This window comes from Megalobrama amblycephala, linkage group LG12 (genome assembly GCF_018812025.1).
Source record: "Megalobrama amblycephala isolate DHTTF-2021 linkage group LG12, ASM1881202v1, whole genome shotgun sequence".
Lineage (NCBI taxonomy): Eukaryota > Metazoa > Chordata > Actinopteri > Cypriniformes > Xenocyprididae > Megalobrama > Megalobrama amblycephala.
Window position 1 is genome coordinate 28,551,115 of NC_063055.1, and position 16,013 is coordinate 28,567,127.

Here is a 16,013-nt window from a genome sequence, read left to right on the forward strand (position 1 = left end):
CCTGCCTGTCTTGGACTTGTCTCTTGCATTTTCTCAAATTGATCCAAAACAGAAATGTTACTGCAGCCACATTTTTTTTTTTTTTAGTAAGTGCATGTCTAAATTGAGACAAATCTGGTTAAAACTTGTAGATGAATTCTGAATCTAAAGTAAAATAAAGTTTGATTTCAAAATGACTATTTGACTATTATTAGCATTATGCATAATTATTATTAAGTTTATGTAAAACTCTCCGTCCTTTTTGTCACTCTTTTCATTTGTAATATGTTTTCCTGTACTGTGACCTTCACATAATTTAACACTTGACTCTAACAGTATTATCTTCTCTGTAGTGCATCTGTACAGTATGTTTTGTATGTACAGTTTGAGGACATGATTGATTGCACAATACCGAACTGTTCACCACTGCTGGACTTTGCAGACTATGGCTGCTTTTGTGGTTATGGTGGTCAAGGGTCACCAGATGACCAGCTCAACCGGTGAGTTGATTTTATTCTAGGAATGAGTTACAGTGTTTTAATTATGTTTATTTTTAATTCTTTTTAATAATAATGTTCCCTCTCTAATGACCTGGTGGGTGTTGTTTTACCCATGATGACTGTTATGCCAAAGCCTTGAACCAAGAGTCCTGCACATCATTTATTGACAGTCCCTACACAAACACATATGACTGCCAGTGCGATAAGATTACCAGAACGATCACGTGTCTGGGTGAGTACAGACATACATTGTATTTGTTAATATTAGTTAATGCAGTGAACTAACATGAACGAACAATGAACAGCTGTATTTGTATTCACTAACGTTAACAAAGATTAACAAATAACAAATGTATTGTTCATGGTTAGTTCATGTTAGTTAATACATTAACAAATGAAACTTATTGTAAACATGCTATATTGTGCTATATTATACTCAATTTTACTATAATAAAATCTTCTTCAACATCTCACATGATCACAATATTCACAAAGTTGGCTTATCAGTGAGCCCCTCCCATCATGGTTATAAAGATTCTATAAATAATCGTCTTCAAACTCCTGTTCATCTGGTCTTCACCATGAACATCTTTCTGTCTCTCGTGGTCCTGAGTGTGAGTCTGCCCACCTGTGAGTATACTTAAAATGGGATGTATTATTCATCTACTCTACAGAAGCGTATTGTTTTAATAATTTTCTCTTATTATGTATGCAAGGAAAATATTTATAAGATACAGGAGATGATTAAATATAGATATTTAAAATTATTTGAAAAATAGCATTTACTAATTAGTCAGTCAAAAAATGGCACTAAAGACCTCTTGCCTTCATGTATTAGATAAGAATATATTTTATGAGAATGCTTTAATAAAACTTAAAGGGCTAGTCCAACCCCAAAAGTCTGTCATTATTTACTCACCCTCATGCTGTCCCAAAACTGTATGCCTTTCTTTCATCTGTGGAACATAAGATAAGATAAAGAAGATACATAAGATAAAGTAGATATTTTGATAAATGTCTCAGTGTTTTGATTTTGGTTTTGTTGCTGTTGTTTTGTCCATACAATGGAAGTCAATGTTGATTGGTTTGTAGGTTCTTGGAAATATTTTCTTTTATGTTCCATGAACAGAAGAAAGAAATGCATACAGGTTTGGAACCACATGACGTTGAGTAAATGGTGACAATTTTCATTTTGCGGTGGAGTATCGCTTTATACAAGACCTAAAGCCAGAAAACTGGGTGTGTCGAAAAGATCATGGAGTGAAATGCGAAAGCTTAGGGAAGAGCAGAGAGAGTTCTAATAAATTTGGATCAATGTCTGTATAACTATACATATTTTCTTTTCTTTCTTGTCTTTTTTTTTCTTGTCTTAACATTTTCTACAATATACAAATTGAAGATGAATTCTTTTGAAAACTACAACTTATCCCTAAAGTTAATATATTTAAAAAAGTGTCACTACCAGAGTGGATTGTAATACTGACAAAAAACATGGACACTGATTTAAATTTTGTAATTTGGTAATGAAATGTATTTTTCAAAAATAATTCTTTTAAAATATTTAAGAAACTGGTTAAGAAACTAATTGGTTAAGTTAGTGTGTTACATCTGACCATCTGACACTCCCTCTACAATTTTACCATGAAACGGATCACTGGATGTAAAGCAGAAACAAAACATATGAAATTGTTATAAATATTTTGTAAGACAGGTGGTGGATGAAAGATACAGTTTTATTTATTTTGATGATAAATTTATGCTATATGGTGCTTCTATTGATTAATGAAGTCTGTACTATAAATGGTATCAGATATCCCTCTAAAGGGACAGTTCACCCAAAGATGAACATTTGCTCACTCTCATGTCATTCTAAACATGTTTGACATTCTTTTGTCCATTAAAGTTTTCCTGGGAAGTTCGTATTTTTGAGTTGGAAGGTCATTTCAAGTCACTCGACAAAGCAAGATGGTTGTGTACCCAAAAAAAAACAAAAAAAAAAACACAGCTCTCTTCATTGTTCTGCCTCCAAAACTCACACTGCAATACTAAACATCCTGCTCCAAGTCAGTCTCGAACCCCGGCCCGATCACTGCTGGTATGCAAGGCGAACGCACTGACACTGCATTCTCTAGCGGTCATCAGAGAACTGCAAAACTCTTATTATCTGGCCACTGTTACACACGCAATGGGAGTGGATGTCTGTTTATCACAGCAGACGCACAACAAAACGCTTCACAAAAAATAAAGCACAGTTGATGAACGAATGGCAAGGAAGCACAAAAAATGAATGTACAGTACACAAGAGTAAATACAAACACGAGTTTGTTGTTAGTCGCAAACAGCACAGCAGCCCCAGACAATCAAAACCCAGTGTTACTCACATGTGAAGCAGAATCAAAGCAGCCTCCACGTCTGTTTTCAGGCCTTCCCGCTTAGCTCTCTCCAGCGCTTGAAAGCTTGTCTAATATAAACGCGGTTCTAAAGCACTTGCCCAGTCATAAACCTTCATTCCAGTGATATTCTTTTGACCTTTTGTATTGTGTCCTATCTCTCGTTCTGCAGTTTTTTTCTTCTTCTTATTTTCAAATCTTCCTCTTGCTCGTTCTCTCTCCTCAACCATCATACGCGTTTGTTTGGAAGGTTAGTCGGGCCGACACCAACAACAGTGTTTTTGAAATTCTACTGAGATCACCTTTAATTAACCACACAAAAACACATCAAAATTCTACAACTCTACTCTTATGAAGAACAAAGAATGCAGATCAGTTGTGTTTTGCTTTTATGAAAATTTAGCCTCAAAATATGGTGAATCCATTGAAAGGATGCATAAGAACCATTACTATATCATGAAACAAAGTTCATGGTTCATCTGTTCTGAAGCCATATTATAGTTTAGTTTGAAAAAACTGAAATTTAATTCAAATATTTTTTGCCTTTGTTAGACATTTTAGTATGTATATAACAGTTAAAGATTAAGCATTACAGTCTGTTCTTTACATATTACTTGTAACAGTGCTGGCTCAAGACCGTGCACTGCAGCAGTTCAGGTCCATGATCCTCTGTACCATCCCTGATAGCCGGCCAATGGATTACGCAGACTACGGATGCTACTGTGGCAAGGGAGGCTCAGGCACCCCGGTGGATGCACTGGACAGGTCAGATTACAGAGACACTGGAATCAATCATTTGAATCAGTTTTGTCTGTCACACTTCGGCCTGCTCTGAATGAAAAGTTTAGTGCACACTTTATAACTATAAATTCAGAAAACTGCATGTTGAACAAATTAAAGTCAGTATGAAATGGAAGTTGTGATAGTCTTTTCTTCCCTATCGTGATGTATATATGAGTGAAACGGCTTCTCGAACAAGAATTATTGCAGGACAGGACTTGATTTTGTCCATCAGGATCTGATTCCATATAACACAAATCTCTTAAAATATTTTTATTATTTTAATATTATTTATCAAAAAGTGAAGATGACCAACTTTATAAACAAGCCCACTGCACTCTCTGTTCCTCTCTAGGTGCTGTCAGGTGCATGATCAGTGTTATACAGAAGCAATGCAGCTTGATGACTGCTGGAGTATCTTCGGCAACCCCTACACTAATAAATATTCATTCTCATGTGACAAACCGGCAAAAAATGTCACATGCGATGGTAAGTCCCCAGATAACAAAAATATGTTCTAAGACTAAGACATACAAACTTTACAAACATTTTGCCAACAAACTGTACTAAATTATTCTATCTAAAAGCTATTTGTAATTGAGACCTGAACTGCATCGGGATTGTGGCACAAAGTTGGACTGCTGTTTGTTTTTGTCTGTTGCAGCTGACAAGAATAACCCCTGTAAGATGTTCATCTGTGAATGTGACAGAAAAGCAGCCGAATGCTTTGCACAAGAGGATTACAACCCAGAATACCATAACTATCCCATTAAAAATTGCAAAGAAGTAAATTTACCTTCTTTAAAAAGTCAAAAATACTATATAAGAAAATTACTTTTACAAGTTAAGTACATTTACATACCATTATTGACCCAGAATTATAATAAAACCTTTTAGGAATTAATCGCTCAAAAAAAAAAAAAAAAAAAATTGTGTAATCCTGCATGGATACTAGTTGACTGTCACATTAATTTTTTGAAATAATAATATGTTACATAATGTAGCATACACTGAAAAATTAGTTTCTTGTCTTTCTAATAAAAACATCTAAACATAAATTCACTTGAGAAGCAAAACTTCCTTAGACAATGTTTATTAATCTTGCCCCACTTGTAAATTGTTGAATTTGTTAAGCAAAAATCTAACACAATGCTATGCTTAAATTAAGAAAATAAAAACTATTTGCAGAAAACTTCAATTCAACTTCATTTTCAAGATGTATCTTCTCTTAAGTCATAAGTATATACAATCAAATAAAAATGATTCTTGCAGTGTTTGAGGTTAGTTGTTATTTGTCAGTGCCTCTTGGGTTTGCCCTCACAGATGTAAGGGTAAGAGAGTGTACAGTCTGCATCATTCCACAGCCTCCGTCTTTCCTCACTTATCCGAGCATGGATCTGCCCACAGTCCTCACCATTCACACGGAAATCCCAGTCATCTGGTTGACCTATATCCCAGTGGCTGAAACAAACATCAAGAGTTTGATTCAAGTTTCTAATTTTGCTTTGGAGGTCGAGCGCAAACATTAGTAAATTGCATTGCATGATTCATTTAAATACTCTGCTCCCATTAATTTCGGGTCTGAAAGGGAAACTCCTATATATGCATATGCAATAAGGTCAGCCACAAAAGCAACTCAGTCCACGCCTTTTCAGTGCTAATTTTGCACTGCCTGTCTTTAGTAAATCCACACAGTAGTTTTTTAATGCCAAAAGAGGGTTTGCGCTGGCGCAAGCTGTTAGTAAATCTGGCCCAAAAAACTTTCATATTCATTCTTACTGTTCAGTAGCACTAAAGTCTGTTCCATCAACCCAGGACCATTGTCCCTCTTCTTTCTCAACAAGCCCCATCCAGTAGCTGTTAGATGTCTTCACAATTGCAGATAGGAAGTCCTGTTTTAAAAAGAGACCATACTTATATATAACCTCACAATAAGACTCCCAAAAACAATTATGATTCTGTGTGTGTTCTTGTCTTACAAGCTCATCCAAGTCATTGACAACCACTAAGTGTGATCCTTTCTGGATACAGTTGTTCTCCGCATTTTGCCAGCTCTTCTTTGCTGAAGACTGAAAGTAGCATGAATCTTTATAAAACACCCAGTCTTCCTGGCAGGGACCTGTACAGTTAAAAATGCATGATCAAAATAAATCATAATTTAAATCAATATAAATATTTTGCTAATGAGTAAAGAGCAGGTATAAAAAGCATTTTGCAAATGAGTAAAAGTCCAAAAGTCTGAGTCCACGTTGAAAATCTGGGATTTATAACCTAATTTAACCCTGGAAATAACAGAGTTTTAGTTTGATAAATTAAAAAAAATCATGTGAATGTGAATTACGTTATTATAATGTGAATTATGTTTCTGCTCTGTTTGTAGGTCACTAATAAAAGTAGTACATTTGTAACATTGATCATGTGATTCTTTCTATAGACAGTCAGATATTCTTCCATTGAAGCTCAAGCTCAAGATGAGAAACCAAATACTGAGGCATTTTGAAATTATATGCTGAATATGCTGATGATATATTTTGTATTACTATTATTATTATTATTATTCAATTATATGAATGCAAAGCATAATTCTCACAAGTGGCCTCTAACTTTTGGACCCCACTGTATGTCATGAGCAGCCTCACCTCGCACCGGCATCACACGCTCCGAGAAATGAGCATTTTCTGGGTGAAAATTATGAATAAAGAATGATAAAAAAATCACAACAAATTAATATTACAGGCATTGTAAGCATAAACCCATATAAAAGTGTAATTTTACAAAGACATACAAAGAAAAATTGTTCTTTATTTACCAATTTGCAGAGTTTTGGGGGCCTCTTTAATTGAGGCAACAATGGACTCCACAGAAAGTCCAACATCAGCGACGTTTTGGCTGACCTGAGAGACTTTTAAAAATCATAATGAAAATCAAACTCTTTGGTGTTAAAAAAAAAAAAAAAATGCAGTGGAATCCAAAAATATATTAGTGGATGGAAGAAAAATGCTCACAACATACTTTTAATTCCTACAGCCAGTGTCAGTATAAACACATAGAGGACGAGGACGCCATATATTATGTACATCTTTCTGTTCTGTCTACCTGTAGGAAAGAATTAAAGTTATAACATCAAAAAATGGAACAAACACAGACTGAAACTACATTCTGAATTCCCAGCCAGCTAACAAAAATATGTTCTAAGAATGTTTTGCTGACGTTGCTGAATGTTATTTCTGAATGTTCTCAGAACGTTCAAAACATCCACTTTTTAAAATGTTTTAAAAACATTTTTTCTTGGTTATGTGAAGTGAAAGTTAGAGAAAACTAAGGGAATATTCAATTTGATCATTTTGCAAACATTATGGTAATGTTACGTTTGAATGTACTTAAAAACATTAGACTTACATCCAATTAATATGATTCAGAAGAACGTTCTATGAACAATGTATAAATAATGTTTTTGTGGTAACATGAAAGACCACATAGCTTTAAATGTACATTTTATTAATGTTACTGTATGAAATAACTTTGAGAGAATCTTGCCGGATCCAGCGTTGAGGAAAGTTACTTTTAAAAGTAATGCATTACAATAATGCGTTACTCCCTAAAAAGTAGCTAATTGCGGTACTTAGTTACTTTTTATGAAAAGTAATGTGTTACATTAGATTTGCGTTACTTTTTCTCACCTGGGCTGGGCTTGCTTGTTTGTAGGGCTGTTTGTCGTTTGCAAAATAAAAGTCTGTGTTTGCGTAATATATATATGTGTGTGTTCTGTGTATAATAATTATGCATATATAAATACACACACATTCATGTATATATTTAAGAAAAATGTTATATTTATATATAAAATATTTATGTTTATATGTAATATAAAATATATATAAATATATAAATATATATATATTTATAATACATGCATATATTTCTAAACTTTATACCTGTATGTGTGTGTATTTATATATACATAATTATTATACACAGAACACACACATATATATTACACAAACACAGACTTTTATTTTGCAAACGATTAATCGCGTTGCAGCCCTACTTGTTTGTTTTTTTAATAAAAACAAAAAAGTTCTATTTTTGGCAAATGTTCAGGCCCTTTCACACCAAAAGTGAAATGAATAAGCCTCAGGCTGAAGGAAGTGCATGTTTACACCTGGAAGTTGTAAGGAAGTTAAACACTCTTATTTCTAAATATAATCTTAAGTCATTTGTGCTTATCTGTATGGTTGAATTCGATCATTGTAGGTCAGCAGCAAAGACACTGGTTAATAAAGTGAGATTAAATACATAAAGTATATTATTGTAATTTAATATTGTTAATTATTACAGGTTTGTGTACAATTCTGAGGTTGCATTTCACTTTTTATTCATTTTAAGGAATACTGAATGTTTTCGTGAGAGGAGTAAATGTATGTTAGTCTAGAACTACAATAGCCATCATGTTCACACAGCGCACACAACATCTCTGCACTTTATTTCTCTCAACATGGAGACAGGAGAGCTGTCAGTCAATAAATGTGAAAAAGTAACTTAGATATTTTGTTGTAAATTGAAAAATTAATGCATTACTAGTTACTTTAAAAAGTAATCTAATTACATAACTCAAGTTACTTTTAATGCGTAGCCCCCAACACTGGCCAGAACCTTAGCCAAAGTTCTGAGAACTTTCCTTGTTAGCTGGGTTGTCATGGAGTGTCAATATTCATTTAGTAAACAAGGATTTACTATTGTATCTCACCCTCTTTCCAAGTAAGATGGCAAGATAGATTTATTCTTAATTTTGATCAATATTTTCTACAAAGCAAAGCACAATTTGTAAACATTCCTTTCATAAACTGAACGAAAAAAAAACACCTTTCTCACCTGATTCAAGTAAAAATTTCTGGCCAGTGTGATTAATTTCTGCCTCAGGTGTGGTAAACCGGTCATACGATATGGACTCCATGTCTGAAGAATAAAGCAGGATTCACATCAAATAATTAAAACTGAACTGAAATGTATTTCTCTTATTTAATGACTTTTGTCCCAACATATAAATATTGGTCTAAATAAAGACTACATGTACTAAGCGCAAGGTCATGCAACAAAACAGTTGAATATTAACTTCTAGACTGACAAACTCTATCTGAACTTCATCCATCACAAACATGAAGAAGAGCAAATGTCTGTCCACATACTAGCTCAAAAATGCAGCAGAATGAAGGGACTTCTGTATATCAAAGATTTATTATCTGACATAAATTACGGTTAAAATACACAAAACCAAATCCTTAAAATTCTTAAAAGAGCATGAAAACTGTAAAACCTACTAATTGCCAACAAATTAAGATTTTACTGTGAAGTTTCATACACTGAAGACAATACGATTTTATGTGAAAAAAAAAAAAAAAAAAAAAAAAAAAAAAAACTGTCAAATGCAGTGAATCTTACTGTTTAAAGTGAAGTCTTTCTGTCGAATCTCGCTCCTCTGCTGCGGTCAGTGTCCTGATGGCTGTTTTTCTGTCATTCTGTCCTTACGCAACGACTCCTAAACCATTTCCGATAGCGCAATTGACAGTCCTAACAAGTCCTGTTGGACTTTTCATAACATTTGCATCCTCACATGTGAGAAATATGACAAAATATTGAGTTAAGAAATTACTGATTAACTCGTATAAGTAATCCACATCCTGACATAAATGCTATGATATTTAAATACAGTTGGATGCACACACTACCATTCTATTTTTTTTTTTTTACATTAAATTAATACTTTTATTCAGGAAGAATGCATTACATTGATCAAAAAGGACAGTAAAGTCATTTATAATGTTACAAAAGCTTTCAATTTCAAATAAATCCTGTTCTTTTGAACTTTCTGTTTATCAAAGATTCCTGAAAAAAAATTGTAGCATGGTTTCACAAAAAGGTTTAACTGTTTTTAACATTGATAAAAGATCATGTGACAATGAAGACTGGAGTAAAGACTGCTTCATATCTAGAACCTTTTAGGGGTTCCCATACAATCATTTTATGGATTTAATTGTAATTAATTAGGTTTTTTTGTTTTTGTTTTTTTGAATAACATCTTATGAATTAAATGCATAAACAGACTTTATCCTACAAAAAACATGAATTAAACATGAAAGTATTATGCAATTTATCCTTACATAGAAATTTTTTGGTATAAAGTGTTCTTTAAAATTGAGGCAAGAACCATAAGGTTTTATATTGAACCCCCTCAACCTTTTTTCTATGTGTTTAATTAAAGAAAATGTCTCTTTTAGAGTAGTCAGGCTTTGATTTATTGAAATAGATACTCCATTGTAACGTCTTCACCTGCAGTTCATCCAGCTCACCACCAGAGGTCATAATCATTTAAATTCTAATCTTAGCTTGACTGTTGACTTTGTGAATTGTGACCTTAATCCTGCCTTTGTCAGATACTTTATAGTATACACTGTAAAAACATATATTTAAATATAACAATTTTAACTAGCAAAAATTAGCTGAACATAGTAAAATTTTGCTGTGTTCATATAACAACACTTTATACTGGAACACTGTAAAACACGTGCCTTGTGAATAGCAAAAGTACATCGAATTTGCACCAGTCAGACAAGTACAGTGTACAAAAAAAGAAGGTGTGTGTCCATAGCAGGATTTTAGGAGAACAGGCTAATGCAGCTGGCATAAGGGCAAAGTTTCCTACCACATGCCTTTCTCTAGTTTGCGTTCACAAATGTGATAATGTTCACTGTGACAGTCAGCATCATGCAACGGCTTGCGACGCACTGAGTCAGTTCCTTTTAAGTGGACGCAGGACTCCATACCACGATGAGAAGGTTGATTTTCATCCCAGAAACTGAAAAGAACACAAACCACAATGAATTCAAAAGATGACGTATTGATCTTATTGTACATATTGTGAGGCTGCTGTTTCCTAATGATTTTTAAAAGCAATCACAGATGACATAAAACACATGTTTCAAATGCATGGAAGTCAATGCTCTCTTACTATGGAGCTGAATGATAATCGTCTCCATTAACCCAGGACCATTTGCCCATTTTGTCTCTCTTGAGGCCTATCCAGTAGTCAGTCTGCTTCTGGACAACTCTTGAAATGAACTCCTAAAAAAAAGAGTCAGCAATGTGTCTTAATTATACACCTCTGATTTATTACTATATAATGCTTTCAGAAATACACTACCATTCAAAAGTTGGTCAGTTTGATTAAAAAATACGGTAAACACAGTAATATTGTAAAATACAACGCTCAAAAAAATTAAAGAAACACTTTTTAATCAGAATAGTATCAAGTCAGTTAAACTCCTGGGATACTGATCTGATCAGTGAAGTAGCAGAGAGAGTTGTTAATCAGTTTCAGTTGTTTTGGTGTTAATGAAATTAACATCAGGTGCACTAGATGGGCAACAATGAGACGACCCCCAAAACAGGTGGACGCCACTGACATTTTTTTCCCTACTCATCTTTTCTGACTGTTTTTCAGTAGTTTCACATTTGGTTGGGGTCAGTGTCACTACTGGTAGCATGAGGCGATAACTAGACCCTACAGAGGTTGCACAGGCAGTCCAACTCCTCCAGGATGGCACATCAATATGTGCCATTGCCAGAAGGTTTGCTGCGTCTCCCAGCACAGTCTCAAGAGCATGGAGGAGATTCCAGGAGACAGGCAGTTACTCTGGAGAGCTGGACAGGGCCGTAGAAGGTCCTTAACCCATCAGCAGGACCGGTATCTGCTCCTTTGTGCAAGGAGGAACAGAATGAGAACTGCCAGGGTCCTACAAAATGACCTCCAGCAGGCCACTGGTGTGAATGTCTCTGACCAAACAATCAGAAACACACTTTATGAGGGTGGCCTGAGGGTCCGACGTCCTCTAGTGGGCCCTGTGTTCACTGCCCGGCACCGGGGTGCTCAATTGGCATTTGCCATTGAACACCAGAATTGGTAGGTACGCCACTGGCGCCCTGTGCTTTTCACAGATGAGAGCAGGTTCACCCTGAGCACAGACGTGAATGGGTCTGGAGAAGCCGTGGGGAACGTTTTGCTGCCTGTAACATCATTCAGCATGACCAGTTTGATGGTGGGTCAGCGATGATCTAGGGAGGCAAACCCATGGAGGGACGCACAGACCTCTACAGGCTAGACAATGGCACCCTGACTGCCATTAGGTATCGGGATGAAATCCTTGGACCCACTGTCAGACCCTACACTGGTGCAGTGCGTCCTGGGTTCCTCCTGGTGCACGACAATGCCTGGCCTCATGTGTCGAGAGTATGCAGGCAGTTGAAGGAACTGATACCATTGAATGGCCCCCACACTCGCCTGAACTAAATCCAACAGAACACCTCTGGGAAATTATGTTTCGGTGCATCCGACACCACCAGGTTGCACCTCAGACTGTCCAGAAGCTCAGTGATGCCCTGGTCAAGATCTGGGAGGAAATACCCCAGGACATCATGCGTCGTCTCATTAGGAGCGTGCCTCGACGTTGTCAGGCATGCATACAAGCACGTGGGGGCCATACAAACTACTGAGTACCATTTTGAGTTGCTGCAATGAAATTTCAACTAGCCTGTTGCAACATTTTTCACTTTGATTTTCGGGGTGTCTTTGAATTTAGTCCTCTGTAGGTTGATAATTTTCATTTCCATCAAACGATGTGGCATCCTTTCATTGCTAACAAATTACCTCATTCATATCCAGCAGGATATTTTTTCCCCATTGAGATCTGATGTGTTTTCGAAGTGTTCCTTTAATTTTTTTGAGCAGTGTATTATTACAATTTAAATCCACTGTTTTCTATTTTAATATATTTTAAAGTAATTTATTCCTGTGATGGTGAAGCAGTGTCACATGATCCTTCAGAAATCATTCTAATATGCTGATTTTAACATTTCTTATTATTATCAATGATGAAAACAGAAATATATATATATATATATATATATATACATACACACATACATACATACACACACACACACATAGACTGAAGAAACACCAATATCTCAATGTTCATGTCCTTACCAGCTCCTCCTCGCTGTTCACAACCATCAAGTGCGCCCCATGGTTGTGGCAAAAAGACTGTGATAATTCCCATGTCTCATAAACATTCACTAACAAATAACAGGTGTTCTTATACGAAACCCAACCATCCGAGCAGCGCCCTGTATTTAAGAGAACAAAACACATGACTACAGACAACACTTGAATACCAATTGCGTTTATAATCATAAAATTAGAGCTGTGATTTTAGAGCTGTGATTTTACTGACATCCATTCATGTTATAATTGTATTGCTATTGTATTCATTGTCTTTAAATGCAACATTTCCTACCTCTATCACCTTTGTACTGAAACGGGATAGGTGTAATATCATCAGAAAGAAGACCTCTGGTCTGATCCTCTTGTGAATTCTTCTTGACTTAAATTAAAAACAGTTACAGTTATTTATTATTAACACATAAAAACTTGCTCAGATACAATTGACATTATTATAAGTCTGACTTACAGTTGACACCCGTTACGATTCCTATTACCAAGAATGAAAGGAGGAGGAGAACAGTGAACATGACACAAGCCACTTTGCCTGAATGGGGACATAACAGTAAACAGACTTTAAATGCCAAAAGTAAATCGCTTAGAACAGACTTTAAATTAGGCATATCTTAAGCAAGCACTATATATCAAATGAGCTGACATAAAGCCTGCAAAACAGTTCCAGATACCACCATATTTTACTTGAACTTGTCATTGAACTTGTCACCTCCCTTTTTGAGCATAGATCTGAACTTAAATGGCTGTAATTCATGAGTGCTTCAGAATGCAGACCTAAGATTAGTCTCTTTTTAGAGGAATAGTTCGCCCAAAAATAAAAATGATCCCATAATTTACTCACCCTCAAGCCATCTTAGGTGTTTAAGACTTTCTTCTTTCAGCTGAACACAATCAGAGTTATATTAAATAATATCCTGGCTCTTCCCATCTTTGTAATGGCATTGAGTATTATCAAGAGTTTTTGAAGCTCCAAAAAGCACATCCATCAATCATAAAAGTAATCCATATGACTCCAGTGGGTTCCACTGAAGCGAAGAGGGAAAATATCCATATTTAAAACTTTATAAACTATAATCATTGGCAGAAAGGTGACCTCTAAAGCCGGGGACACACCTAACGATTCGCTGAAACATTCTAAGACTGAACTGAACACACATACCGATTGTTTCCTTCGACTGGAGCTGATTTATATACTCACACATGGAATTTGAACACCGACTGTAATCGCAGACTGAATGCAACTGGCTCTGACTGGACGCGTTTGAGCGCGATCAGTCATAAGTATCAATTTACATTCATAATCGGCCTCACAATCGTTAGGTGTGTCCCCGGCTTAACCCGACGCATGACGTATTAGCTTCTCTTCTCTTATATCAAAATCCTCTAACATTTTTCTTTAAAACTTCTCGTTTTAGAATTCTCATTTGTGACTGGCATTTTATTTTGCTCTATCCTTGTGCTTCCGCATTCGTCAGTTCTCACCTAAGCTTACGCTATGCCTAAATCATATGTCAGTGTCAGAGATTATAGCTTATAAAGTTTTATATATGGATATTTTTCTTACAAAAACCCATTACTTAACTTCAGAAGGCATTTATTAACCCACTGGAGTTGTGTGGATATCTTTATGATGGATGGATGAGCTTTTTGGAGCTTCAAATACTCGGGCACTATGCAATGCCATTATAAAGCTGGGAAGAGCAAGGATATTTTTTAATATAACTACGACTGTGTTCGTCTGAAAGAAGAAAGTCATATACACCTAGAATGGCTTGAGGGTGAGTAAATTATGGGATAATTTTCATTTTTGAGTGAACTATTCGTTTAAAGAAGGACACGCAGTAGATTATTGCAGAAGTGAAAGCAATTCACTTAAAGAAAATTAAAGTGTGAGAAAGTTATAGAAGTTTACTATAAAGCAAATGTACTGAGCTAAACATTTTTATTTTGTACAAAATATATATTTTACAAAATAATTGGACTCTAAATGTCGAACTAATTTGTGTTCCAAATTTGAACTTGATATTGAGCCTGCTAAAAGGAACTATGCACAATTTTAAATCCCCTTTCCACAGGATGAATTTTGAGTGTTTAAGCTTACAAAAGTTTTCAAATGGTTACTAAAATATGTGTTGGGGGAAAAAAAGGCAATAGAAAAGTGTCCCTCTACTGGGACAGTTAATATGTTATGCAATTTATAAATGCCTGACACATGGCACAGATGACCTGTTTTTATCAATTCATAGATAACCCCTACCTGGTGGCCTTAAAACCCTTACCCATGAGCAGCCAACGCCCATAGCCACTGTCTCCGCTATAATAAGCTACAATGATACTACTTGCCTTGCTGGTAGAAGGGATCCACCCTGTCAGGATTTCCCTCCACATCATCTGAGAGTTTGTTGGCCTGCATTCCTTGAGGTCAGCCTATAGCCTGAATGTAAGGACAAAAATATAAATCAAGTGATTATCTGATAATGCCATTTCACAACGTTCTCTGAAATACAAGAAGTTCAATTACATCGCGATAAATCGGTGCAACATTAAATTCAGTACAAAAGATGCAATTGTTATAAGCAAGCACAAACACATAAACAATGAGAAAACAGCTGTTGAATATTCAGTGCGTAAATAAACTTTAAGAAAACGTCAACTTACTGATCAACTTGTTTCCTTGCAACACATAGAGTTTTCCATGGCACAACATGGAAAGTGAAGATTCTGTGGAATGGCAGGATGACGCAGAGGGGCTGGTCCTCTCCTCCCAGCCAAACCAAAGCTCTGGGATTTCTTCCAAGAACATCGCAGTTGCCAGAAATGCGTGACAAATAGCTATAAAATATAAATATCGTAGTGGCAAGTCAGAAAAACAACTGTGCACGAGCTATTCACATGACCGTTGGCTTTTTAAAGGTAAACTTGTCTACGACTAAAATAAAAGCGGTAGAATGACATAAAGTGTTTCCAGTGGTAATCTTATATGCTATTATCCCATGTAATACTTTAATTACCACTGAATAGTTACAGTTGATTCGTGTGTACAGGACACGCGCTAATTGTCTGACTCCTGACAATAGCGATTCAAATGCATCATTTCATTCAGAGATCCAAAGCCTAAAAACTCAAAAACTTCAGCATTATTCTTTTGCTGCCTTTATAAGTCATTAAAATTTACGTCAGGAAATGCAGAATCTTCTTTATGAGTGAATAGTAATTTATAAACACTTTTTTCCCTGAGCCAGTAGACACTCCAATAGGTAAAATATGTTTTTTTTTTTTTTTCAGAAAAGAAGA

General features: G+C 35.5%; 3 protein-coding genes across 4 annotated transcripts; 1 reads left to right on the top strand and 2 right to left on the bottom strand.

Moving 5' to 3' along the window:
* The first annotated feature begins 409 nt into the window (after positions 1–409).
* LOC125280058 (phospholipase A2-like) lies at positions 410–4,925 on the top strand. Of its 2 annotated transcripts, XM_048210367.1 has the most exons (6): positions 410–479; positions 613–711; positions 975–1,109; positions 3,493–3,634; positions 4,005–4,138; positions 4,314–4,925. In XM_048210367.1, the coding sequence occupies exons 1-6, from the start codon at positions 425–427 to the stop codon at positions 4,544–4,546; spliced, it is 798 nt and encodes a 265-aa protein (XP_048066324.1). In that variant the 5' UTR covers positions 410–424; the 3' UTR covers positions 4,547–4,925. The 2 variants fall into 2 exon arrangements, with proteins under 2 accessions (XP_048066324.1, XP_048066325.1); XM_048210368.1 differs by lacking the exon at positions 975–1,109.
* Positions 4,727–9,241, bottom strand: asgrl1 (asialoglycoprotein receptor-like 1). Its single transcript, XM_048210369.1, has 8 exons — positions 9,089–9,241; positions 8,522–8,605; positions 6,662–6,745; positions 6,459–6,551; positions 6,289–6,327; positions 5,629–5,768; positions 5,429–5,541; positions 4,727–5,110 (listed from the first exon to the last, which is right to left on the bottom strand). Exons 2-8 carry the CDS (start codon positions 8,601–8,603, stop codon positions 4,945–4,947), a joined length of 717 nt encoding a protein of 238 aa, XP_048066326.1. The 5' UTR covers positions 8,604–8,605; positions 9,089–9,241; the 3' UTR covers positions 4,727–4,944.
* Positions 9,242–9,918: 677 nt separating this feature from the next.
* On the bottom strand, positions 9,919–15,575 carry si:ch211-170d8.8 (early activation antigen CD69). The gene is made up of 7 exons (XM_048211260.1): positions 15,378–15,575; positions 15,063–15,153; positions 13,174–13,251; positions 13,000–13,086; positions 12,690–12,829; positions 10,656–10,768; positions 9,919–10,502 (listed from the first exon to the last, which is right to left on the bottom strand). Exons 2-7 carry the CDS (start codon positions 15,130–15,132, stop codon positions 10,346–10,348), a joined length of 645 nt encoding a protein of 214 aa, XP_048067217.1. The 5' UTR covers positions 15,133–15,153; positions 15,378–15,575; the 3' UTR covers positions 9,919–10,345.
* Positions 15,576–16,013: the final 438 nt, after the last annotated feature.